This window comes from Typopeltis vanoorti, chromosome 8 (genome assembly GCF_054136105.1).
Source record: "Typopeltis vanoorti isolate ZY-2024b chromosome 8, IOZ_Tvanoo_1.0, whole genome shotgun sequence".
NCBI classification, from domain to species: domain Eukaryota; kingdom Metazoa; phylum Arthropoda; class Arachnida; order Uropygi; family Thelyphonidae; genus Typopeltis; species Typopeltis vanoorti.
This window is the reverse complement of record NC_143556.1, coordinates 137,597,502-137,624,499: the sequence shown is the minus strand read 5'-3', so window position 1 is coordinate 137,624,499 and position 26,998 is coordinate 137,597,502. Positions and strand designations below refer to the sequence as shown.

General features: G+C 34.1%; 1 protein-coding gene across 3 annotated transcripts in view; it reads left to right on the top strand.

Moving 5' to 3' along the window:
- Nucleotides 1-26,998, top strand: part of Scm (Polycomb protein Scm) — a 557,832-nt gene that overhangs the window by 297,122 nt on the left and 233,712 nt on the right. For all 3 annotated transcript variants that reach the window (XM_090396959.1, XM_090396960.1, XM_090396958.1), the window contains one exon: nucleotides 24,382-24,705. In XM_090396959.1, the coding sequence (XP_090253085.1) occupies nucleotides 24,382-24,705 (324 nt within the window). The remainder of the gene's footprint in view (nucleotides 1-24,381; nucleotides 24,706-26,998) is intronic.

Below are 26,998 nucleotides of genomic sequence, written 5' to 3'. Positions count from 1 at the left end.
CCCCAATAAACCAGCCTGGCTAGCTGACTGAATAGCATCCCTACTCTTTAACAAATGGTTTGTGGATTCAAATCTCTATGTTGGCAGGGATGTCTATAAATACCTGCTCTGGATGAGCAGGTATTTATAGACAAACGATAACTATACGAAGCGTGTTCAAAAATAGACTGAACTTTTTAAATGGTATGCCAACTGGTACAGAGAGCATACTGCACCTATTGAGCATACCTAGCGGTTTTGACAACAAACTGCCATTTGACCTGTTCTGCTATGAACATTAGTCGCTAAGTTACATCCGTTGAAGTGAACATGTTTACAAGCTGTTCATCAAATGACTGACAAGTGAAAATGAAAGAGCTTGAAGAACAACGTGTGTATATGTGAAATTTTGCTGCAAATGTAGTAAAAATTTTAGAGGCATTTCATTTGCTTAACCAAGCAGACGGGGAGGACTGTATTAGCCGAACGCAGTGCTAAGAGTGGTTTAAGTTTCGATGGATGAATCAATCAAAGATCAAGGTGATAATGGTTGTGTTTTTTTTTTATTGGAAAGGCATTGTCCATTATGAACTTGTACCATGAGTTGTACCAGAAAGTTTTAGTATGTTTGAGGGTTGCTGTGCTCAGGAAGTGGCCTGAATTGTGGGAAACCAGATGTGGATGTTGCACTGTGACAATGGCAAAACATCAGACATCCATTGTGCCCCCTCCACCCTATTCTCCGGACTCAGCCCCAGCAGACTTTTTCCTTTTTCTCGAAAAACTTAAAACCACTTTGAAAGGATGTCATTTCCAAACCATAGAGGAGATTCAGGAAAATGCTGAGAACTGTGTGCCATCACAGAAAGTGCATTCCAGGAAGCATTTCTAAATGGAGAAACATTGGGAATGGTGTATCACGAATAGAGGGAACAGTGTTTAAAATGTTGTAAAAATGAAGAATAAAGTTCAGTCTTTTTTTGAACATGCCTTGTATAACTATAGTTGGAGTAGACTGCCATCATGTGAAAACAGTTCAAAGAACAAAAAGTCATTAAATAATACTAATAGAAAGAACATCAAGTATAGCATTAATTTTATTGAAAAAGTAATTTATTACATTAATTGTTGTTACTAGAATGGTCCATTATATGACAAATATTATTTATTTTTCCTAAAGTTAAAAAGATTTTGTTTTTAAACTTTTTTAATAATTACAAAATATTTATTTCATTATGTCTGCAGCTACTTTGACAACTCTCAAAATCTGTTTGCCACTTGTGAGTGGGAAGCATATTTGCCGAGCCCTACTTATAACTAATCTTGAAGATGCCTAAGTCATTCTCTATTTTGAGAATATTTGATTTAGAAGGAATTTAGTAGAGTAGATGAAATTTGTGTTTGTTGTGAATTTGTAATCAGCAAATTCCTGACACATACTTCAAGGAATGTACGGGATATTATGATAATTATCATGATATCCTGTACACCCCTTTTAATGTAGTATTATAATACTACATTAAAAACTTGCATCATTACTAACTTCCGTATCAACAATTTTCCTCTAAATCAATCTGTTATTTGTCAAGACTCCAACATTATTATATCTTATATTTCTGTTTTCTAAGGCACTTTTTACTGTATCGTTCCACCTATATCTTGGTCTTCCTCTGAATATTTAGACTGCCAACCTGCAGAGAATACTTGTTTTGCTAATCTTTCCTCTCACATTCTGTCTAAATGAGCAGACTACTTGAGATTAGTGTTGCTAGCACATTCCTGGTTGCTATCAATGTCAAGTTCTTTCCTAATATCCTCATTTTTAATATGATATTACCATTGATTCCATCTGTTCATGCCCTAATCGTTCTCATGACTCTCATATCTGTGGTCTCTAGTGTCTTCAGTCAAGTGTTTTATTTCTAACCCAGCTCTCACATCCATAAGTTAAAATTGATTTGAACCCTGCCTTATTCCATATAAATTCATTCAGTTGACTTCCTACCACGTACTGACTTTGTTAATTCTGTTTTCTATTTCTATATTTAATTTACCATCTTCGCAAAAAATTTTGCCTAAGTAGTTGAAATGTTTTACTTATTTAGCTCTTCATTCATAATGCAGTTGATATTTTCAGTGCTTCTGCCTATTTTCATTGTCTTTGTCTTGTTATTGCTAATTTTCATATCAAATTTATTACAGGAGTTATTCAATTTAGTCAGGGAATCTTGAAGACTTGTAGCGGATTTATTTATAAGTATAACATCATCTGCATAAAGTAAAGAGCTGAGATTAACATCTCCATTGATATCGGATTTAATATTGCTTTCCTTCATAGTGTGATCCATATAGATAATGAATAATAGAGAGGATAATGTACATCCTAATGTACAACAAACCATCTTCCTGTACTTCAATTCTAACTGCTGACTTACAACTCAAATAAAAACTAAGTATTGCTTAATATAATGCCCCATTGACACCATGTAATTGTAATGTTTTAAGTAGCTTTTCTCTTGGCACCTTGTCATGTGCTTTTTGCTGGTCTACAAAATTTAAACACAGATTATTATTATTATTAACAATTGACCTCCATGGAGTCAGAGACTCATCGTGGGAGGTACTCACTATTACATACAATGCTCATTCAACCGCATCTTAAACCGATTCAGTGTGTCCACATCCACAATACACTCAGGCAATGCATTCCACTCACCAACCACCCTCCATGCAAAGAACCTGCTTCTCACACATCCTTATACAGTTTCCAGCAATCTTGTTCTACTCCCATCTCACATTCTATGAGAAATCTCTTCCATGTCTACCTGATTACAATCCCGGACCAGCATATATGTCTCAATTAAATCCCCCCCCTCTTCCTATTCACAATGCTCTGCAACTTACATTTTCTCAATCTGTCCTCATACTCCACATTCCAAAGAACCACTGACTACTTTTGTGAATCTTCTCTGTACCCTTTCCAACATATCCTCGTCACCATGAAAACCCGGTGACCAAATCTGCATAATAATCCATATGAGGCCTGATCAAGGCCTTATACATTGGAATCATAACCTCTCTGTTTCTGCATGTCAGGGTTCTCCGCATCATTGCCATTATTCGATGTGATGCCTTCACAACTTGTGCAATGTGGCCCCTGAATTTCAGTTCCTTGGCAACATTGAAACTGAGAGTTCCGCTTACCTGCCCATTCATGCAATCTATTCATGTCCTCTTGTAAGGCATTAACATCAGCCTGACTGTGCATTGCTCTCCCCTAGTTTTGCATCATCTGCAAACAGCTGGATATCACTAGTTAAACCAAATCTAATATCATTAACATACAAATTGAACAACAATGGCCCCAAGACTGACCCCTACGGCACACCACTGGTGATCTTTCTCTTTCAAGATACTGCACCTCCCGTATACAACTTTCTGATACCTATCCGATAACCAGTTACTGATCCAACACAAAAGTCTGTTATCCAATCCCATCTGTTTCAATTTATTTAAGAGTTGGTCATGTGGCAGTCTATCAAAAGCTTTTGCAAAATCCAAATACACCAATGTATATGCATCTCCCTTGTCCAAGGTATTTGTCACCTTGTTATAGTACATAAGTAAGTTAATGAAACATGATCTATTCTTAACAAACCCATGCTGATAACCACAAAGAATAATGCTGTTATCAACCCATTTCTGTATCCTACTTCTCACCAATCTCTCCAGGACCTTCACGACAACTCCAGATATACAGACCAGCCTATAATTTGAAGTTACAACCTTATCACTGCCTTTATGCAGTGGAACAATTTTACCCTCCTTCCACTCCCTTGGAACCCATGCCGTTGCAAAACTCTTAGTAAACAGGTATGCCAATGCTACTGCCAGCTCCCTGGAACATTCCCTTAGGATGCATGGTGATATGTCATCAAATCCGATCGCCTTGTTAACATCAAGGTTATTTATTTCCTCAAATACCTCTTGCTCACTCACAATTAAGCCATCCTCTCCTATGTCCTCTACACTTAAGTTCCTCATGATTCCACCCTGATCAGGATGAAATACCCTTATTAATTGATCACCGAAGACTTCAGCAATGTCTTCTGCAGCAGTTACCATTCTACCACTTTCATCCCTTAACTTCATCTTTCCATGATCTTTCTACTTGCCACATATCTAAAAAACTCTCTAGGGTTTTTCTTAGCCTGATTTGCCAATTTCTGCTCATACTCTACTTTTGTTTTCCTTACTAACTGAGTCACTCTCCTGGCTTGTTCTTTATATTCTTCATATGACTGATTACCATTATTCATTTTGTACTTCCTCCAAAGTACTTTATTTTTCCAGATTTCATGCTTAAGCTCCACATTCATCCATTTTACACCTACTTTATTCAGCCTTTTGGCCTTTGGGATATATTCGTACATTGATGCTGTTATGTATTTCTTTGTAAGTTCCCGTGCAGCATTTATTTCCTTACTGCTCAACCCCTCGTCCCATGTTATAGCTCGAAGTTGTCTCCTAAGCTTGTCATAATCACCAGCCTTATAATTCCACATATATATCCTTTCCTCGTGAAAGTCTGCATGTGACTAGCCGCAACACAAGTAATTACTTCATGATCACTTTCACCAACGAGGAAAATGTGAATCCCCTCTAACAATTACATCCTCTGATGAAATGATGAGATCTAGAACTCTTGATCCTCGCATGCCTTTCTTTACTTGCTTCCTGAGATAGTTATCTCTCAAGAACTTGAGAAATTCATTTTCCTTATTCCCAAATGCTATCTCTTCATTCCAATCTATACCACCATGATTAAAATCACCCATAATAATTACCCTTCCTTTGTTCACCATTTCAAGTTGTTTATACATTTCTTCACCACATTCCCAGGCCTATAGCAACATCCAACTAAATATGTCTTCCTCTCAACCTCCACATTACACCACACTGCCTCATAACCTTTGTCAGATCTTTGTTATATTCCTACAATTTTTCAACTATTTGTTTTAAATTGAAAATCTGATCCTGACAGCCTCTATTTGGCCTGAATCCAGCTTGTTCTTTACCAAGCTTCCCACAATTTTTCTAGCCATTTCTCAAGAATACTTTCATAAATCTTATGAGGAATGCTCAATAGGGAAATGCCTCTGTCATTCTCATATTCGGTTTTATTTTCCTTTATATATATAGGTACTATGAGATCTTTACTCCAAGCATCTGTAATTTGTCCCTCTGTCCAGGCGTTTTGAACTATGCGGTGCAGCCACTGCAAGACTTTTATTCCTCTATGCTTGAGCATTTCTGGTCGAAAATCATCTACTCCTGCTCCCTTTCACATTTCAGACTTTTTGTGGCTTTTTCTACTTCAAGATGTATTCTTGATTGCTTGCCTGTTGAATGTTTTTAACCACTGTGCTGTCACTGCTTTTTTATTTAGCAATTTTTCAAAGTAATTACTCAGTACTTAAAGGATATATTTTTCTCCAGTTTTCATGTCTCCTTTATCATCTGTAATTCCTTTTACAGCACTCTTTCCTCCATTTCTGAACTTTTTCAGCTTCCAGAATATTTTTAAACTTTTCTTATATTTATTTTCTATGTTCTTACCAGAGTCTTCCCATTGCTTTTGTTTAGCTAGTTTTACACAGGGTTTAGCTTTCTTACATTTGTCTGTATTCTCTAAGAGCACAAATGGCAGCAACTTTTGATAATCTTTTCCTTCACTACCTCTTTAACTTCCTATGCATGGAGTTCTTATTTTTCTATCATTGCAGACAACCTCACCACTGCCTCTCTGGCTGAATCAATCATCATAATTAACTTCCTGTTGAAATGTTTTCTCCAAATTCATCTGTTATCTATTAGAACTCCAATATCGCAATATCTTATATTAAGTCTTCTAAGGCACTTCTTATTATATGAAGCCATCTAGATTAGGGTTCCCATAATGTTTTACTAAAATCTGGGACATTCTGAAATTTTTACTTAAATAACCCAGGACATTTTGTAAAAAAACGGAACATGTTAGAAATTAAGAAAACCAAAAATAAAACATATTGTATATGTTGCACTTTAAATTAAATACTGCTATAAACATACATTAACATTAAATCTACTTTAAAAAAGAATTATTAATCACAAACATTTAATTAGAAAAATATTTATCAGATTTATGGACCTGTTTAAGAATTTTTTTTTTCTTTTGATATTTGATCACAGAACTCAGCACAAGAGAAATTCTTAAAATATGTCTTTGCAATGATTAAAGCTTTTACTGTCTCAATTTTAAGTCTGTTTTTTTCATCTGTTCAGAGCACATTTATTAATGAAAAAACACGTTTAACAGTACATTAGTTCCAGGCAGTGCTAAACAAAAATTAACTAGGCATTTAATACTCCCAGAATTTATACCCTGCTTTGTAAAATGAGCAAACATTTCACACCATTATCACTGACAGTTGATACTTCTGTTCACTCCACATTTCAAATTTGCTTTCACAGTATTTTTTCACACAAACAAACTCATCAAATAAGTTCTCTTCTTTCACAGTAAAACTTGGTGACACTGTATCTGCATGAATATGTAGCTTTCTTGTATGTTCTTCCAAGTCACAGGATCCTTTCCCTTCAAATTAATCCAATCCATAGACTGAAGAGGTGTGAGAAATGGTGTACACCACTCCTGAATATATTCAATACATGTGCAGTAGAAATCTACTGCGTAGCTTTCAATCTTTTCAACTGTTACGTGTCCTCCTTTTTCTAATTCTTGCAACTGTTTTCTCACATTAGTTGTAAAAAACTTTTCTGCTTTCCTACATTTTAATCTTTCCATTAGTTTGTTTGTTTCATCCTTCACTTCAATTACTGATATAGCTTGCTTTTCGACACATTTAACGTATCGAAAAGGTTTTTAACTGGCTGGCAAGGAAATGCAGGAGTGTAATTGGAAGTGGATTTTCAAAGGAATTTTTGAGACTGATAGGACATTTGTCAATAGAAAGAAAATATGACTTCAATGAAGGGAATATGTCAATAACCCTCTGGATTGCAGGGTTAAAATAGAGAGCCATCTTCTCTTGCTGCTACCCAAAACAGTTTTATACTCTGCGTTTGTGAATTCACAAAATTATTTAAGTTCCTCAACTCTTACACAATATGTATGGAAATGTTAGTAAATCTTGTTAATTATTAACTGAAGATCGATAGGTAAGCAATCTGAAGCAGTCTGTTCAGTATTATCTATTGCATGTGCAGGGTGACCAATTCCAATTAAATTGTTCACAGTGTTTTCTTGCATTTTGAAGTATAGATTATTCTTTCCCTTTCTCTTCTTTCCACCAAAGTTTGTATTTGTATTATCTGCTAATATAGCAATAACCTTTTTCTGGATATCTAACTTCTGTAACACTTCCAACACATTCACCTTCACACCTTTTTCTGGATGATAGTATCTAATGACCAGAGGCACTAATTTCATGTCAAAGTGGTTTGGTGAATCGATTAGTACTGATATAAAACAAACTTCTTTTAGCTCTTCCTCAATCTGCTTTGTTGCTAATGGCGCAATAACATTGGTTATTATTGCCTTGCACTTTGTTTGCGAACTCCTGAATTTATCGTTGAAAATTTTTTTCACAATGGTTGTTGTGCAGTCTGTGGAGTTTAAGATGTGGTTATGCACCGCTGTGTGATACACAAAGGTCGCTTTCTGTGCTGCCAGTGAATTTTTTTCCCCTTTCACTCTTGGTTTTTACAATTAAAAAATTACTTATATTGCAGTTCAAAGAGGTACTTCGAACAGCTTTATGTTTTTTCGTTTTCACGTGGTTGACTACGTCTGACCGACCACCATGCGAAATGCAAAATTTATAGTTGCATAAAGTATATTCCACATTTTCACCTACACCTTTAATGAAAGGAAATTCTCTTCTAATATAATCATTAATACTGCACTTACGTTTCGGCATTATAGGGGTAGAAAACGATAAAAATTATAACATGCAAAGTATTGATCAAGTAAGATACTGTTATAACAGAAGCATGGGGAAAAAAGAACATCGCCATTAGTTACTATTAGTTAGTTATATTATTTATAATACTAATAATTATTATTATAAATAATAAATAAATAAAATTTATTATTATCAACATTGTAATAGAAATTGGTACTAAAAACGAGATAAAATCCGTTTATCCATTTTTTCCTGAAGGATACTCAAAAAGCAAAATGGTTGAAATTAACTCGAGGTATTTTTTATAAAAAATGGGATGAATGGGAACCCTAACCTAGATCTTTGTCTTTCTCTATGTTTCAATTGCCATCCTAGCAGTGATGCCTGGTTTACTAACCTTTCCTCTCCTGTTCTGTTCAAGTGACCATACCATTTGAGATGTTAGTTTGGTATGGTGACTTCTGAATGCTGACAATGTCATGCTCCTTCCTATTATCCCAATTTTAAATATGATCCTGCTGTTATTGCCATCTGTTCACTCCATGAATCTATTAAAATTCATATACTGTTGTCTCCAATCAAGTGTTTCATTTCTAACCTGCCTCTCAGATAAGTTCAAATTTGAAATATATAGCTACTGAAGTGTTTTGACTAATTTCCCTCTTATCCAGTATTAATTTATTCACGTCACTTCCTACCATACCAGCTTCACTAATCCTGTTGTTGTTTATTTCCATGTTTCACCAAAAATTGCAGCTAAATAGCTGAAATGTTTACTTGTTCTATGCGTTCTTCATTCAGGATGCAGTTGATGTTTTCAGTGTTCCTGCCTATTTTCATAGCCTTTGTCTTTAGATTTTTGATTCATACCAAATTTATTACAGTAGTTATTATTCAAATCAATTATAGAATATGCAGACTTTTACTGGATTTATTTAGGAGTATAATAACATCATCTGCTAGCAAAGTTCTGAGATTAACACCTCCAATTTTGATGTCAGGTTTAATGCTACTTTTCTTCATAATGCGATTGAAATATGATGCATAACTGGAGATAATGTGTGTCTTTGTCTAACACCTGGTTTAACATCTCCCTGTACCTCCTTCAGTTCTGACTTACAGAAAATTGTATTTCTCTATATAATGTTCCATTTAGAACATATAATTGTTGTTTCAAACAACTTTCTCTTGGCACCTTGTTATATTCCATGATATTTCAAGTATTTGTCTTAAAGTGAAAATCTGATCCTGATAACTCTATTTAGCCTGAAACCAGCTTGTTCTTCTCCAAGCTTCTCTTTAAAAATTTTTTTTAGTCTTTTCTTAGCTGTGCTTCCCGACTGAGAAATACTCAGTCGGGAAATTCCTCTGCAATTCCCTCATTCAGTTTTATTTCCTTTTTTTCTATACAAGCTTTACTCCAATCATCTGGAATGATCCCCTCTAACCAGGCCTTCACTGTAAAACTTTAATACTTGTATATTGGAATAAGGATTTCTGGTGAAATATCAATGTATTCCAGTTGCCTTTTCACATATCATGTTTTTCACTTTTTCTACCTTGAGTATTGATATGTACTCCTGACTGCATTTCTTTTGTGTGTTTTCTACCACTGTGCTATCTCCACTTATTTTATTTCCTTCTTTCAAAACAGTTACTCCAGACAGCTAGAATATCTTCATCCTTTCTTTTAAGCTTGCACGGTGATCCGAATGAATTTTTGAAAATTATGGAGACAACTACCGTGTTTGAATAAAAACTTTAGTTTTATATAATTAAAATCTACATTCGATGTTTCGACCTTTATGTCAGTTTCATCTTCTTGGAGCATACAACTATACACAGAAAACAAGCTACACTACAATCAAACTGGTTTGTTAAAGTTACTGACCAACCGCTACAACAATTGTTGGCCTGACCTCTGGTGGGGAAAAAAAAATATACATCAACGCTAGAGTCCTATTGTTATTTTTATTTGATTTTATTTTAATTTGATTAAAAATAATCAAATATGATTATTTTTTATTTGAGTCAAGATTTGCCTTTTGGATTCTAAAATAGTTTTGTCATAACCAATTATCTCGTCGACTGCGCCATTGTTATTTTTTATAATTTTTTATATATATTTATATTCCCTCTATAGTATATTAACTTTTTAGTCTACCGGCTGTGCCTTTGTTAATAATTATACTATATACTTATGAGGTGATTTATTATATAAAATTCTTTTACTAACAATTATTTTTATTTTGACTCCGAGTGTCCCTATATGTTATTGTATTTGCACAAATAGTTCACTCCAATTGGTGCAATGACTTTAACTCACTCTTTCAGAATCCAACTAATCATTGACTCAATACCAAGTACAAAATAAACACATTTAATAAAACTAAAACAATATATATACACTTCTAGTAATAATACATAACTATAATTACAGATTATATGGATCCAAGGCCTTATTTAAAAATATAAACTTACTCTTAAGCCTAAACACTTTTTCTTTCACAATCACAAAAAAAATGTTCATAGTCTTTTTCTCTTTCTGTTAAGGCTCTTTTCCAGAAGTTACAAGGTTCTGTACTTCATTTTCAGGATCCTTTTCATCAATCAATGTAACATACATAAAGTCTTCTTGACTATATCCTGTTTTCCTTTTAGTAGTAATACTCATCAGATCAGGCACCTTTAATACCTAAAAATCTTCTTAATCCAATATATTTTCTAAACTTTCACTTTCAGGCATTCTTAATACTTATAAAACTTCCTTATCATTATTTTCTCTAAGAAAAACATTCACTTTAGAATGTAAGCAACAAGGTCTCCTTTCATTCACAATACTAAATTGACAGTCTTAACTTATTCCACCTTAAAAACTTACAGTTTCAAGATTTCCTTTTATTCATTACTTATTTCTCCTTGAAACCTAATATTTCCACTATTCCTTTTTCGGAATACACTATAAAATATCTTCCGACTGCCACACACAAAAACAAATATCAAGTTTCTTCTAACTTGAATATTTACCGGCCAATTTATATAAAACTTATAGTTTCAAGACTTCCCTTTTATTCATTACTTATTCCTGCTTGAAACCTATTATTTTCACTATTCCCTTTTCGGAATACATTATGAAAATTCTTTTGACTGCCGCACACAAAAAATCAAGTTCCTTCCAACTTGAATATTCCTCGGCCAGTGTATAAAAACTTGCAGTTTCAAGATTTCCTTTTATTCCTTTACTTATTCCAACTTGAAACCTATTATTTTCACTATTCCCTTTTCGGAATACCATATGAAATTTCCTTCTAACTGCCGCACAAAAAAAATCAAGTTCCTTCCAACTTGAATATATCTCGGCCAGTGTATAAAAACTTGCAGTTTCAAGATTTCCTTTTATTCCTTTACTTATTCCAACTTGAAACCTATTATTTTCACTATTCCCTTTTCGGAATACTATATGAAATTTCCTTCTGACTGCCGCACAAAAAAAATCAAGTTCCTTCCAACTTGAATATATCTCGGCCAGTGTTCTAAAAAACTTCCGAACGCTCTCCTGTTTACAACTGTAACTTGGATACGCAACGCTTTCCTTGTCAGCTGTCAATCACACATCAAGTTCTCTCCGGGAGCATGTGCACTTCACAAAAGTCAGAAACTACGCACTGCAATAAAATGGCTGACTCGCTGTATCCATCAGCGCTAAGAGAAAGTCTTTCACAAACACAAAATTCAACATTTTAAAATACAACAAATTTTCTTATAAGTAACACAAATAATCAGTTTAGTAAGTACTTCAATATTTTTTACTTCTTTACATGTTACTTCTAATATAACATTTTCATAACGAGCACATCACAAGTGCAGACACTGCGTGTATGAAAACAAAAACTAACAAGCATAATTAATACGTAAAAATATTCAGAATTTTTAATATGATTATTTTTACACTATTATTAGTGTTATCTGTTGGTTGGAGACATACATTGAGCGCAACAACAACAACAACAAGTCTATGTGTCTATCTATATACATATATTAACATCATGATTATACATGTACATTCCAGCCATTTGGTATGGAATCGTTTCTAATACTAGCTGAAGATTGGCTAGAGCCACTACATCCACAAAACATCCATGTTGCAATGGAATTTAGATCCACATATTATTGGTTGGAGAGTATTTATACTATCCACTTGACTGTGTATAGTTGTATGCTCCAGAAGATGACCTTGACATAAAGGTCGAAACGTCGAATGTAGATTTTAGTTATATTAAACTAAAGTTTTTATTCAAACACGGTAGTTGTCTCCATAATTTTCAAAAATGCATTAGAATATATTCAGTTTTCATGCCACCTTTATCATCCCTAATTCCTTTTACATTGCTGTGTTCTTTGTTTCTAAACTTTTTCAATAGCCTCTAAAATTTTTTACCACTTTCCTGATATTTATTTTCTGTGTTCTTACTGAAGTCTTTTCAGAACTTTTGTTTAGCTACTTTTACATAGTGAGAGAAATTTAAAATTAACTTTAAGATATCTGACTGCTCTAAGGGTTTGATAATTCAAGAGCCGTACTCTAGAGATCAAAGAAGTAAACTTTTCCAGACCTGCATTAAACCAGATGGCAGTCATGCCCCAGGCAACAAATATCAGCTGCAACCTGAAGACACTAAAAACATCCATGTTGCAATGGAATTTAGACCCACATATTATTGGTTGGAGAGTATTTATACTATCCAGTTGACTGTCCAAGTCATTATTAAGTTATCATTTCAGTATTGTTTCAATGTTCTGCATGTAGTGTAATGATCAGTTCATTAATATGTTTATTTTTTAATGTTATGATACTGGTGGAATTATTATTACTCTTATCTGAAACCTCCAGAGTGTTAAGGACTCATCAATTTATCTAAACTTTTTGCAAAATGAGTAAGATCATTTGCTACTGTGTGATATTACTTGTGTAGTGTCATTTCATGAAATTACATGGGAATGATCATTTTCCTAATAAATGGTCATAGTAGTTCAACAAAATTGGCCACTGCGATGTCTGGACTTGAATTCTGACTCTTTATATTTTTATTTTGTGTGCATGTTGGATGTCAGTGAGAGCAGATGTACCAGACAAAAGTTGGTCTTCTCAGTCATTGGATGCTGCAGCCTGTACAGATGACATTCATAATGAAGTTAACCAAGCTATGGGAACTCTACAGCTGAATTGTATATTTAAGGCCAGCAGCGGTATTTTGAGGATTTCTCAAAACAGTAATAGATGGTAAAGTTCAAGGAAAAAGAGGAAGAGGCAGACCATTAATGAGATTGACGGATGGTGTGTCTGGAGTGACTGATCTTCACACAGTTCAAGCCTCCAAAAAAGCATACAACAGGCCCACCTGGCAAGGACTGGTGTTGCACATTACTGAGCATCTGAGTGACCATATGGCATCTGTTGATGTCCAATGAATATATGGATGGATTGGTATTTTGAGAGAATCTATTAAAACCATGAATTCTTTATTTATTTATCAGATATGGTATGCGTCTGTTTTTTGTTACTTACCACTGAAAATCCATAGGTTTTAATTTTTTTTTTTAGAGTCACAGCTCTCTTTGTGTAAAATTCAACATTTGGATCCATTTTCAAATAGTCCTGTTTTATTTGACTAAGCTGTATTAGTCAGAGGCATTTCTCCTGACTAATCTTTATATAAGTGTGTGTAGGTATGTAGGTAGTTCCCACCTTTATGAATTAATTGGTTCCTGATGACTGTTCATAAATCGGGAATTCGTAAAGTGGGAATTTATTTGCCTTAGAAATAATGCTATAAGCGAGAGTTACGTTTGTAAGAAGGAATATATAAAATATGAAATGAATATTAAATGATAAGGAAAGACTATACTGGCTTAAGATTTATGTTTAAAAAATAACTTAAGATATGTATATTATTTCTGGGAAAACTCCCATGTTACTCCTCATTGTAAACTATTATAATTACAGCTATTTTGCCTGCTTCAGTTTAGGAGTACCCCTGTTTAAATGTCATTGGCTATTTACTCATGGGTTCTTAGGGCATTATGAGTGTAGATGTACTAAAAAGTATATGTAGCTTAAGGAATAGAAAATTGCACATACCTTTTTCTGGGTGTTGTGGCTTTTCCTCTGTCTGCGATGTCGAGAACTGCAGTGTGTGTGTGGGGGGGGGTAGGCAGTTTGGTAGAATAAGTTAGAAAAACCCGGGTTTTTTTCCGTAATATATAGAAACATATACTTTTATATAGGGTGGGGAAAAAGTGAAAGAGTTAATTTTTTAAAATAGGGAGGGGGAAGGGGAAAGGTAGTTGACGGGGTGTGGACCGTTTCGACTATTCGTGGTCATCATCGGAACATATTGGGAAAGTGGAAGCTATGTCAGGTCGGGTGGGTGCTTCAGAGGTGTTTGTGTTGTCTCCTATTGGTCGGGATTGTGACCTCAATTTAATGTTGTGAAGCTTCCAAACCTCGGAGATTATGTAGGGCCTGTGTACGTTGATCGAGTTCGCGTCACACTTTATAGCTATTGTTTCAGAATATTGCTCAGAATATCGGAAACAATAGCTATAAAGTGTGACGCGAACTCGATCAACGTACACAGGCCCTACATAATCTCCGAGGTTTGGAAGCTTCACAACATTAAATTGAGGTCACAATCCCGACCAATAGGAGACAACACAAACACCTCTGAAGCACCCACCCGACCTGACATAGCTTCCACTTTCCCAATATGTTCCGATGATGACCACGAATAGTCGAAACGGTCCACACCCCGTCAACTACCTTTCCCCTTCTCCCTCCCTATTTTAAAAAATTAACCCTTTCACTTTTTCCCCACCCTATATAAAAGTATATGTTTCTATATATTACGGAAAAAAACCCGGGTTTTTCTAACTTATTCTACCAAACTGCCTACCCCCCCCCACACACACACACTCTGCAGTTCTCGACATCGCAGACAGAGGAAAAGCCACAACACCCAGAAAAAGGTATGTGCAATTTTCTATTCCTTAAGCTACATATACTTTTTAGTACATCTACACTCATAATGCCCTAAGAACCCATGAGTAAATAGCCAATGACATTTAAACAGGGGTACTCCTAAACTGAAGCAGGCAAAATAGCTGTAATTATAATAATAACTTAAGATAAATTTAAAATTAAAAAAGATTCTTTGAAAAAAAAAATTAGCTCATTTCTATATCACCAGGTGAATCGCATCCGTCGAGGTAGTAGGAGATACATTAGGAAGCGTCATCATCATCATCGTGAACCACGGGTACATGGCCCATTGGTGTCCGGCCTCCATCACTATCTTCCTCCATCTTTCTTTGTTCAGTGAACAGTGTCGCAGTTTCTCTAACCCATTCCACACCAGTCCTTTATGTCATCTATCCATTCTCTATATGGCCTACCTCTTCTATTCACACTATCCATAATACCAAACATGAATGTCTTTATCTTCTGATCCCCTTTCATTCTGCTGATATGTCCAAATAATTGCAACTCCCGTTGTATAATTTTCTGCATTAAATTCTCCTTTGGTTGTATCTTCCAATAGTGCTCTTCATTTGTGATTTTCTGTACCCATCCTATTCTTAGAATCTTTGTGTAACAAGTTTTTTCAAATGCCATAATTCTTTTTCTTGATTCCTTATTTATTACCCATGTTTCAGATCCACACAGTACACCGCTGAAGATACATGTTTCCAGTACTCTTAGTTTTGTTCACAAGCTGATTGCGTTACTTTTCCAGATGTTATCCATGGCCTTCAGATCTGTTCTTCCCCTTGCAATCCTGATCTTTATTTCTTTTTACATATGTCATTTTACTCCCCAAATATGTGAATTGTTCTATATTTTCTGTATCAGCTGCTTGTATTTTTTGTTTCATGTTTTTCTTACCAAATACCATTGTCTTTATGGTATTTGGTAAGAAACCAAATAACAAGTTTTTTCATAACAAGTCCAAATCTCTTCCCTTCCTCATTTAACAGTTTCAATGTTTTTTGTAGTTCTTTCGTCATCTGCAAATAGCTTCGGTGCATCCTTTTTTTTTTTTTTTTTCAAAGAAGGCCTCGAGTGTCATCTGTTTCGTTAACTTTTGCTTCTTTTCGTTTAAAATAGCTCAATAACAAGAAGAAGCATTATTCATTTCATGAGAAAATTTACTAAATCATTCAAAGTCTGAATCTTGTGATTCAAAGATTGCTTGAGCCTTTTTGAGAAGTTTAAATGCTTTTTCTAGGCCTTTAAAAGTGAAAAACTGAGTTCGAGCTTCATTTTCATCATCTTTTTTCTCTCTTTATCTTGTCCCTCTAATTCAAGAAGATCAAGGGAACTCTCATTCAATGTTTTCAATGAATTCAAGGAAAACATTGATGAGAGTTCCATAGTGCAAGATTGAAGCAGCTCATTAACATCACCTTCTAAAACTTCCATTTGCAACTGGTTAATCATACCTAAGATTGCTTGAGTTTCAGAATTCACTATATTTGTTGGGTCTTCAGAACCTTCAAAATTATCATTAAACTGAGGACGAAGTTTATGCCATACTCCTTTCATGGTTTTTTTGGAAACTTTATGCCATACTCCTTTCATAGTTTTTTCGGAAACTTTATTCCAGGCGTTCTGCAAGCAGTTAACAGTTTTCCATATGAGGAATTATACTGCCCGTTTCTTTATTATGCAACCATGTAGACTACATAGATTTCGCATTTTTATACTTCTTTCAAATATTTCTTTATCTTTTAAAATGGTGCAAACTGTAGAAGATTTACCCTCTTCGTGGCTGGTAATAATTTCATATTATTTCTCTAACGTAATTGTTTTTCTTTGTTTCTTTTGCTCATTTTCTGGTTTTGCACTGTTGATTCTTTTTGACAGTGTTGGAAAAGTGAAAGAGTTATCGTTAAAAAGAAAACAAAATAAAAAATCATGTGTAATTGAAGAAAACTATGAATAACACACTCGCATCACTAAGGCTCATGAGTGACTGAGGCTCATTCTAACTGATCATTACATACTGTGTAATTCCCTGTACATGCCCCTAATCACCTTCACCATGCACAATTTAAAATAAAAATTCTGATCCAAAGAATTCATAAAGCAGGAATTCGTAAAGTGAGAACTGCCTGTATATTGTTTTTAACTACAGTGGTATCTCGCTAATCCGAACTAATAAACACCGCGCTCGTTCAGATTAGCGAAAAGTTCGGATTAGCGAATTTTCCCCCCAAGAGGCAACAATAACTAGCATTTAAGACAAAAATAATCAGATTCTAATGGTACATCAATTTAATTCTGTAAATAAATGAATTAACTGATAGAAAAAATGCTACTGTACTGTAATATAAAACTTAAAAAAATAATACAGTACGCAAGTTTATTTTAGTAAAATATTTAGTTTGTATTTACCTGTATTGTTGAGGATTTTGATTTAATAAAATTGCATAGTTCAGTACGTAACTTAATTTGCGTAAAAAAATATCACTTTCTTATACACATCACACAAAAAAAAAAGTTCCACAAAATAACACAAAAAAGTTTTTTTTTTTATTACTTTTGCTTTTTGGAAGCTAAACTTTTTTCGAATGCTTCTTCTCGGAGCTGCATTAGCAATAAAATTTTGTGGAATGGCATATCATTCTGCTTAGCCCGTTCTATACACATATTAAAACTGTCAGCTGCTTCTTCGTGTTTGACTTTTTTTTCTTAAAGTTCTTTATCGTCATCATCGTCTGCTAATTCATTCTGTAGCATCATATTTATAATTTAAGCATCTGATTTAATTTCGAATTCACTTTCAGTTCTGCCTGTAATCCATTCCGTACAGTCTGTTTTTGAAATTTCAACATCTGGATTTATATTTTTAACCAAATTATGCCTGTTTTGAATGTTCGCTTTTTGTGTATCACTCTAGTTATCTTCGTAAATTCTAGAAGGCCACAGTTTTTTCCATGACGCTCGACAGTGGTGATTCATGCCGACAGTATAGTACATACTGTACAGTATAAAAAAGCAAATGTGCAATAAATCAAAATAGGCTTACAGTGTAACCATACAATCGACAGTATGAAAAAATATATATATACTGTACTGTAATAATAATAAAATAAATAATAATAGTTAAAATAATAATTATTAAATAAAAATAATAGCACACAAAATAATAATACGTAATAAATAAAACTTTTTTTTTCTTTCAAACCGCAGTTCGGATTACTGGAGGGTTCGGACTAAAGAGGTTCGGATTAGTGAGTTACTACTGTATTTAATTTAACTTAAAGCAATCAGTGAAAAAATTAAGATGTACAGTTAACTCTTATTTGCTTCTAGCAACCAGTAATAAAAACTGCTAGATATTTAGGTGCTGTATCCATGATTGAGCACTGCCACTATCTGCTTATTCATGACAAACACAAAATTTGATCAAATGACTGTTTAGAATAAGGATGAACCAGACTGGTTATTACTTCTTAAAGTGTTGAGTATATTATAAGAGCATATAGCACTCTTTTGTATATGCATTCCATCCTAGAAATATTAGTAGACTATGGATTAAATGGACTGCATTATGCATCACTTGACCAAGCCCCAAATTGATGGTTTTGGAAAAGAATCATGCTTTGTAAAATTTTCTTAGGAATGTATTCCATGTGGCGTTTAGTTCTTTGAAAGAAAACTGTGAAAATATAGACTCCTGTCGGTCTCGATTTTTTTATAGGTAGATTATATCATTATATGTCAGATGACAAACTAATTTCCAAAACATCAATTTTGCGCTTGGTCAAGTGATGCATAACACGGTCCAAATAATCTGGTAGTAACCTTACTTTAGAGACTAAAAATGGAACTCTCAATCCAGTTCAAGTCTTCATTGAACATTTTTTCATATTGGCAGTGAAGATCATCTACCACTTACAAGATATTGAGAATTATCCTTGCTACACTGGGATTCAAATCCCAGTGTGGCATAGTCTGTAGGTTGAAAAGCCTCCTGGCCACCTAGGCTTGGTAAGTTGGCCAGCTTCAACAAGTTGGCTTTGTATTGTTATCATGTAAAAGATGTAATCCTTTGGAATCATATGTTATATTTTTATTAGTTTTTATTTGAAAATTAATGTCATTAAGTATTTCAAATCGTACTAACTTGGAAATAAGTAAAGGATCATAGAAATACCTAATGCCACACAGGTGTTGTTCTACTCACTCACTTATCCTATTTTTCTTCATTGTTCTAGGAGAAGTTTTTTTTTTAATTTTTTTATTTTATTTTATTTTTTTAAAGAGCATTCATTCTCATAACTGGTTTCTTGTCTTTGAAAGAGATGCCAGATAATTTATCAAATTATCTGTCAGAATACAAGATAACCCTCTTCAGGCTCTCAATACCCTTGATATTTTTTTAAACTAGTTCTCCTTATAAGTATACTTTAAATAACATTTCTGTATTATTATTATTATGTGACACCTCCAAGGAGTCCAGTGACTCATCAAGGGAGAGTGTGCCAACAGCATCAAACGATTGCATCCATTCCAAGTACTAACTGCGCTCAAACTTGCTTAACTTTTTGCTTGAGCCATTAGTAGCAGAGGCTCTACCAATCGACCAACCTTTGTATTCTTGGTAACTTTGTGTAAAATTTTCCTTGACTGCCCTTTCTGCAGCCTCATGTCTATGGTAGATATGCCAAGTGGGACGACTTCCATAATTTCAGTTATTTGCCATGGTTAATTACTTTTCTACTTTCTAGTCCAGATGAAATTGCTAAAATAATTCTTGCTGGAAGAAAAGCATTCAGCTTCCTCGCAAGTTGAAATCCCTGGCATTATCTTAGCCTCAGATTGCTCAAAAGTTTACCAAGACAGTTCAAGAGAAAAAAATCAGCATGTTGCATGTGGTTTGAGACATCGTTATCAGCTTTTCTGTGAGTAATAACTGCTTTTTTTTGTACATCTTTCACATACAGACGGCACTACAGTAACACAATTTTAAGACAAAGCTGAGCCTCTGTCATTCTTTGCCACCATCTGTATAAATAACTCAGGAAAATTAACTCCTGCTACATTAGAAATGGTGCACTAATGGCAAAGACATCTAAAGAATTTTGAATAGCTGAAATACCACTAAGTCTTTTGGTGCTGGTTATATTTTCCAGTTCTGTAAACTTGTGCTCCAAAATTTATTAACATATTTTTTAATATATTAAAATATATTTAAAAAAAGAGGGGGAGGAAGGAAAATTAAAGTTTGCTTTTCATTTATTGTCCAATTTTCCTTGTTATGTTTCCCCCTCCAAAAATCTGTCTTTCATTTATTGCCCTATTTCTCTTATACGGTTGTTTCAAAAACAGTAGACAAATTTATCAGTGGCTAACTTCGAGCAGTGAAGTTCATCCATAGTTAAGTCCATCATTGGTTAACTAGATCAGTGACTGTCATTATTAATTCTACCTGTTTCATTCCTCAGTAAATCTCCTTTGTCTTTATCATAGTAATGGCCTAGAGAAACTTCTGCAGTTAATCTAGGCATTTCATCAGCTTTGGCATAAGAAACCTACTTATCTAACAATTTCCATCTTATGCCATACCAAATATATAAATGATTTGCCCCCTGAAATAAGTCTTATCCATAATTTTGCTAAGAATTATAAACCCTATTACTCATTTGACATACCTCATTCAATTGTTCAGTACAGTACATAGGATGAGAACTAACTATCTCAGATGACATTGTTATTATTGAAGAAGACGAAAGAGAACTACCAAAAAACATTGAATCTATTAAATGAGAAGGGAAGAGATGTGGACTTGTTATGAACTTGGAAAAAACAAAGACAACGGTATTTGGTGAGAAGAACACGAAACAAAAGATACAAATGGATAGAATTGATATATAAAATGTAGAACAATTCACATTTTGGGAAGTAAAATGACATATGATTTGGATTGTAAAAAAGAAATAAAGATTAGGATTGCAAAGGGAAGAACAAATCTGAAGGCCATGGATAACATTTTGAAAAGTAAAGAGATCAGCCTGCAAACAAAACTAAGAGTACTGGAAGCATGTATCTTCAGCAGTGTACTGTATGGATCTGAAACATGGGTAATAAATAAGTAATCAAGAAAAAATCAATTGTGGCATTTGAAAGAACTTATTACATGAAGATTATAAGAATAGGATGGGTACAGAAAATCACAAATGAAGAGCTCTGTCGGAAGATGCAACGAAAGGAGACTCTAATGCAGAAGATTATACAATGGAAGCTGCAATTATTTGGACACATCTGCAGAATGAGTGAGGACTGGAAGATAAAGACACATGTGTTTGATATTATGGATGTTGTAAACAGAAAAGGTAGACCATACAGAGAATGGATAGACGACATAAAGGACTCATGCGGAATGAGTTTGCAAAAACTGTGACTCTGTGCACTGGACAAAAATAAAGGTGGAAAAAGATAGTGAAGGAAGCATTGGACACCAACGGACACTGAGCCCATGGATCGTGATGGTGATTCAGTTTTTCCAAGCATCCTATTATCTCTTCTGCGAGAAAGAGATAATCAGAAACTTTCTCATTTGTTCTTCTCCTATGTTTGATAATATTAATATCTCATTCAAGTCCTCCACTTATCCTTTCCTGGTATCACCTCCTTGACAAGATGCCTTTTTCAGCTCAAGAGATTTTCTTCACCTGTTCATGTGCTAACTCTGTACATCCAAATCCTTAGAATGTGTTCTGATTTTTGAGATTTACACCAAATACCTACAAATACATGATGCTGCAAAAAAAAAAATAATAAAAATAATAATAATAAATAAAAAAATAAGCTAATTGATAATTCATCACTCACACTTTCACTCCAACTACGATGTCACAGATGGTCTTATACCTTTTCTATTTGTGCGCTCTTCTTCTGGTCTTCATATCTCTATATTCTGCTAAGTACTTGCATTCTTATAATGTAATTGGGAGGAAACTATCATCTGATCACCACAGTGCAACTACAAAGCCACAGATTGGCTTCTCATCTTATTTCAGTTTCATTCCATTCTGCTTATATTCTCTAGAATTGCTTTCTCATCTTTGTATTCCCAAAGGACTTCAATCTCCAGCTATACAAAAAACAATGTTCCTTTCTCTTCTCCCACACAGCACTAATATGTTTACATTCTTACAGTGCAGTTTGATACAATATATATCCCATCGCATAAAAACTGCTTGAATATGTTGTCTTTGAATGTGTCAACCATTCCTGAAACATGATTATTGCATCTGGTGCATGCAGTAGTGTTGTAAAATACTTGTTCTTGATCATTCAGATATTTTTTAACACATTTCCCCCCCCTGATTATTCTGATTCTGTATTGAAAAGCTAACCTTTTTGGCATGCATATAATATTCTAAAATATTCCTTTTTTAAATTCAAAAGAACGTATGTGGGTAAGGACTTGAATGTTTGAAAATAATAGCATGCATTGTGCAACAGAGTTGACTTTTCCTTTCGTGAAACGTACTCTACTGTTTACTGTGTTACATAAGCAGAACACTTTCTTTCTTTTTTTTTATCACTCTCTCTCTCTCACAACTGTCATTCAGTTTGTTTACTCATTGGAATCATGGTAATGGTTCTATATAAAAAAGTCTATAGTGAATTTCCTTTAGAACAGCATTGTTGTATGGAGATGTAATCAAGCATTTTCATAATTTGTTGTTGATGAGCAAATTTCTTGCATTGATTTTTTTCTATAATAAATGGTTATTGAGTTTTTATTGTCATAATTTCAAAGAATACAGAGTTCATCATCATCCTTTCAGGAATTTAGGCCTAGTGGCCTGTTCTGGTCTCTCTCTCTCTTCATCTTTTCCTTAGTCATTCCTGACTTCAATATCCTCCAACGTATCAGAGTATTTTTTTGAATTATCTTGAACTGTCCATTATTTTTATATGTTCAATCCACTTCTTCGGTATTCATGTACTTTGTTCAGTACTGAGTCTGTTTTTTGTTCTTTATGTATTTCTGTGCTTCTTTTGTCCCAGATAGTATAGCCTGCTGTCCTTCATAGGAATTTCATTTCTCTAGTTTCTATTCTCTTTTCTTCTGCAGTTTTTTGGTCCGTAATTCACTTCCATACAGTAGAGAAGGTCTTGCATACAGAGTTATCTCACATAAAACCATAATTTTGCAAACATATTTCACAAGTACATGAAAATAGAAAGACCAGCTATCTTGTTTGAAATAGAATTCAAAAGAAATATAAAACCAAAGAAAAACTCACTTTAAAAAAAAAACATATTTAATGCAAAATTTTCACTTAAATGTCATAGGCATATAGAGTACAGAATCGTAAAACAGAATATTTCAGTTCTTATTTGTATATTTCTTTTGATTATGCCAATTCACACTATTCCATTATTGAGACAACATAGAAATCAGTTATTTAAGAATTCCCATTTATCAAACGGCAGATAAATAAGAGTTTTCTGTATACTAATATAACAATATCTCAGTCATTCCCCTCAAATATTTTGAACTTTTTCATAATAATTACCCGAACTAAACTCTGATTCCAGTCTTGGACGTTATTCATCTTCACTTTTTCATAGTTTCATACCACATGTTGTATGAAAACAGTAAATAATAATGTTTATTAAATGGATTATATTCCAAAACAAGCCTTAAAGTACAAGCCACTAGGAAAAAGAAAACCAGGACGTCCTCTTAAACGATTCAACAATGACTTCTAAGGCCAGAACAGGCCATGCTAGGCCTAAATCTTTGATACACATGATGATGATGATTATATTTCACAGAATCTTAAAAGCGCAACTATGAACTGTTAAAAACAAATATGAATTTTAGGTCTTTTTTTCATAGAAGACAAAAGACAGTACTAATTTGGTGCCTTCTAATGTTTTATTATTATAAAATACATACATGTTTACACAAGAATATTATTTAATTTGGCAAATTAAATAATATTCTTGTGTAAACATGTATATATTTTATAATCCTAATGTCACAAGTATCTTTAAAGAATCAATGTTTTATTATATAATGACTAGTTTTTTTTTTTTTTTTTAACTACTCAATATTATTGTATTATATATATATATATATATCTTTCTCGTATTGCTGTTAGGTTAGAGAATTGAACAGGGATTTGTGATCTTATAATCAACTGATATGGTTTTTTCCTAACATATTTTTTAAAAAAATAAATAAAGAAAATAAAATAAAAAAACTGGTGATGTTAAACTTACATAGTTGCTTCACAAAGATGGCCCCTTTCTATGGCATGTTCCATGACTTATGGGCCACTCTGTACATTCTTGAATTTATTAAATTTATCTCATTTTAACCTACTAATCATATTTTAATATTACTAGCATCCATTGCCACCTTCCAACGAATTCAGAATTGGAATGAAGCTTGAGGCATTAGATCCTCGAAATGTGACGTCAACTTGTATAGCAACTGTGGTTGGCATTCAGGGACCACGCCTTCGGTTGCGATTGGATGGTGGGGACAACAAAAATGACTTTTGGAGGCTAGTAGACTCTTCTGAAATTCATCCTATTGGCCACTGTGAAAAAAATGGTGGAATGTTGCAGCCTCCATTAGGATTTCGAATGAATGCTTCATCTTGGCCAATGTTTCTTTTAAAAACATTGAATGGTGCTGAAATTGCTCCAGCAAAAATATTTAAAAAGGTTGGTCTTTTATTCTAAATATTGAAAATTGTTAAAATTCCTCTATAGCAAATGTCGTAACTGAATTTATTTTGTTTTTCTAGACTTCATCTTAAATTAGGGAAACACATGTTTCAACATACTATATAATATAATATCTTTATTTCATGAAATAGCTTTAATGAGATTTAAATTTTGCCATGTATTAACTTATTTACCTCTGTTAAAGGTAATTTTTCACTAGATAATATTTGCTTAGTTGCATTTCAGCTTAATAGTTTGAAGAAGTATTATTGTCGTTATGTTCTTGCTAAAATATCAGAGGGAATTTTAAGCAATAATACATTGGGACCCCTGAGTGTAGACATTAGTGAGACCTGGCTTTAGAATCAGACATACTAAATGGTATTGAATGTAAAGGGTACAGTATTTTTTAGGAAGAATAGACAGGATAGGAAAGGAGTGGGCTTGCTGCTAATGACATCAAATGTCTCTAATCCAGTTAGAGTTGAGACTATGACTGCAATATCGGTAACAATTTTTCATGTGGCAGTTAGTTTGGAGCCATCTGGTGTGAGGTGGAATCTAACAAGATCAATTACATAGTGGGGTGTTATTACAGACCCGGAGGATTGGTTACTAGTGATGAAGAAATACATCACCAAATAGAGACGATGGTCACAAAAAGAGTAATCATAATGGGAGACCTTAATTATCCAAATATTGATTGGGTAGCAGTAAAATCTCATCAGAAGAGTGAAACTGAATTTATTGAATTGTTGCGAGACAACTTCCTTATGCAGTATGTTACAGAAGACACTGGATCTCAAAGAGTGTTAGATTTGATTATAGTGTCAGATCAGGGGATGTTTCAGTTAAAGATGTAACTACTCTGCCTCCAGTTGGTGACAGTGATGAACACATGCAGTACACACTTGGGAAGTGACTAAGTGTATGAATGATCCATTCAGAAAATGTTACATGCTGAACTAAAAAGCAGGAAATTATGACCATCTGAGATGTATACTGAGTTCAGCAGTGTGGTATCGGTTGCTTGATGGGGAGAATATTGACAGTGCATGGGAAGCATTTAAAAAATACTTAAATGATGAAATATCAGAATGTGTCCTGAGAGTTCAAAGAATAAATAGGGTAGGAGTCAAATGGATGTGTAAAGTCATTAAGCAAGAGATTCTTAAGATAAATGGATGATGAGGAAGGAATACCATTTGCATAAGGATGATATCCGTTATGAAAATTATAAACAGCAGGCCAGAAGAGTCGCAACTGTCATATGGAAAGCTAAGTCTGAATATGAAAAGAAACTGGCTCTTCAAGCTAAAAACAACCCCACAAGAATTCTATCGATATGCTGCAAGTAAAAGAAAGAATGAATATGAAAGAATAACTCTTCTGAATGCAGATGATGTGAGGGTGACAGATGCAGAAAAGTTGTGCAACTAATGACTGCCCATTTTGCTAAAAGCTATCAACGTTGTATATGCAACATTGAGTTCACCGCTACCTCTTCGCTGAATGAAGAAACTCAGGTGTGTGAGCGAGGAGGAATTAAAGTTGTTGCACAAACTGAATAAGAAATGAGCAGTATGAACTGATGGTATATCAGCACAGATATTAAACGCGTATTCAGCTGAACTGGCTATTCCTTTGACCAGGCTATATAATTTGAGTCTCAAAATGGTGACGATTCTGCAGGAATGGGAAAAATGTATGGTAATCCCATACATATGGAAATGAGTATCTCAGTAGTGGTGGTGAAGATTTTGGAAAAATTGGTTAGTGCTTGCATTCAGAAATGGCTTCACGGTGAATCTCTACTTTGCAATGAACGGCATGGGTTTACTAAGGGAAGACCATGTTTCAGCAACTTGCTCACATTCTATAATTAAGAGGATGGCTGACTGACAGATATCAAAAAGTGGTATAGGAGGATGTGAGTCTGCAAGATTTAAGGTTACCAGTGTTGTACTACAAGGATCAATCCTTGGTCCATTTTTTTAGTGAGAAATAAGAGAGAATTGGGTTTTACTAGTATTGAAGTTGACGAGGTTATCTGAGCCCCACTGGAGAATGGCTTGGAGGTCCGAATTGAGGGCAATGGTGGTTGATGTTCTGTAGGTTGAAGTGAGTTGTGTAGAGTAAGGTTGTCAAATGAATGGGAGGAGTGCGATGTGCTGTCATCTGCAAAACTGTGTATTGAGTTGGAGGTCAACTGAAGTAGGTCATTGATATACAGAAGGAAGAGGGTTGGTGAGAGAACAGAACCTTGTGGAACCCCAGCATTAGTTAGATG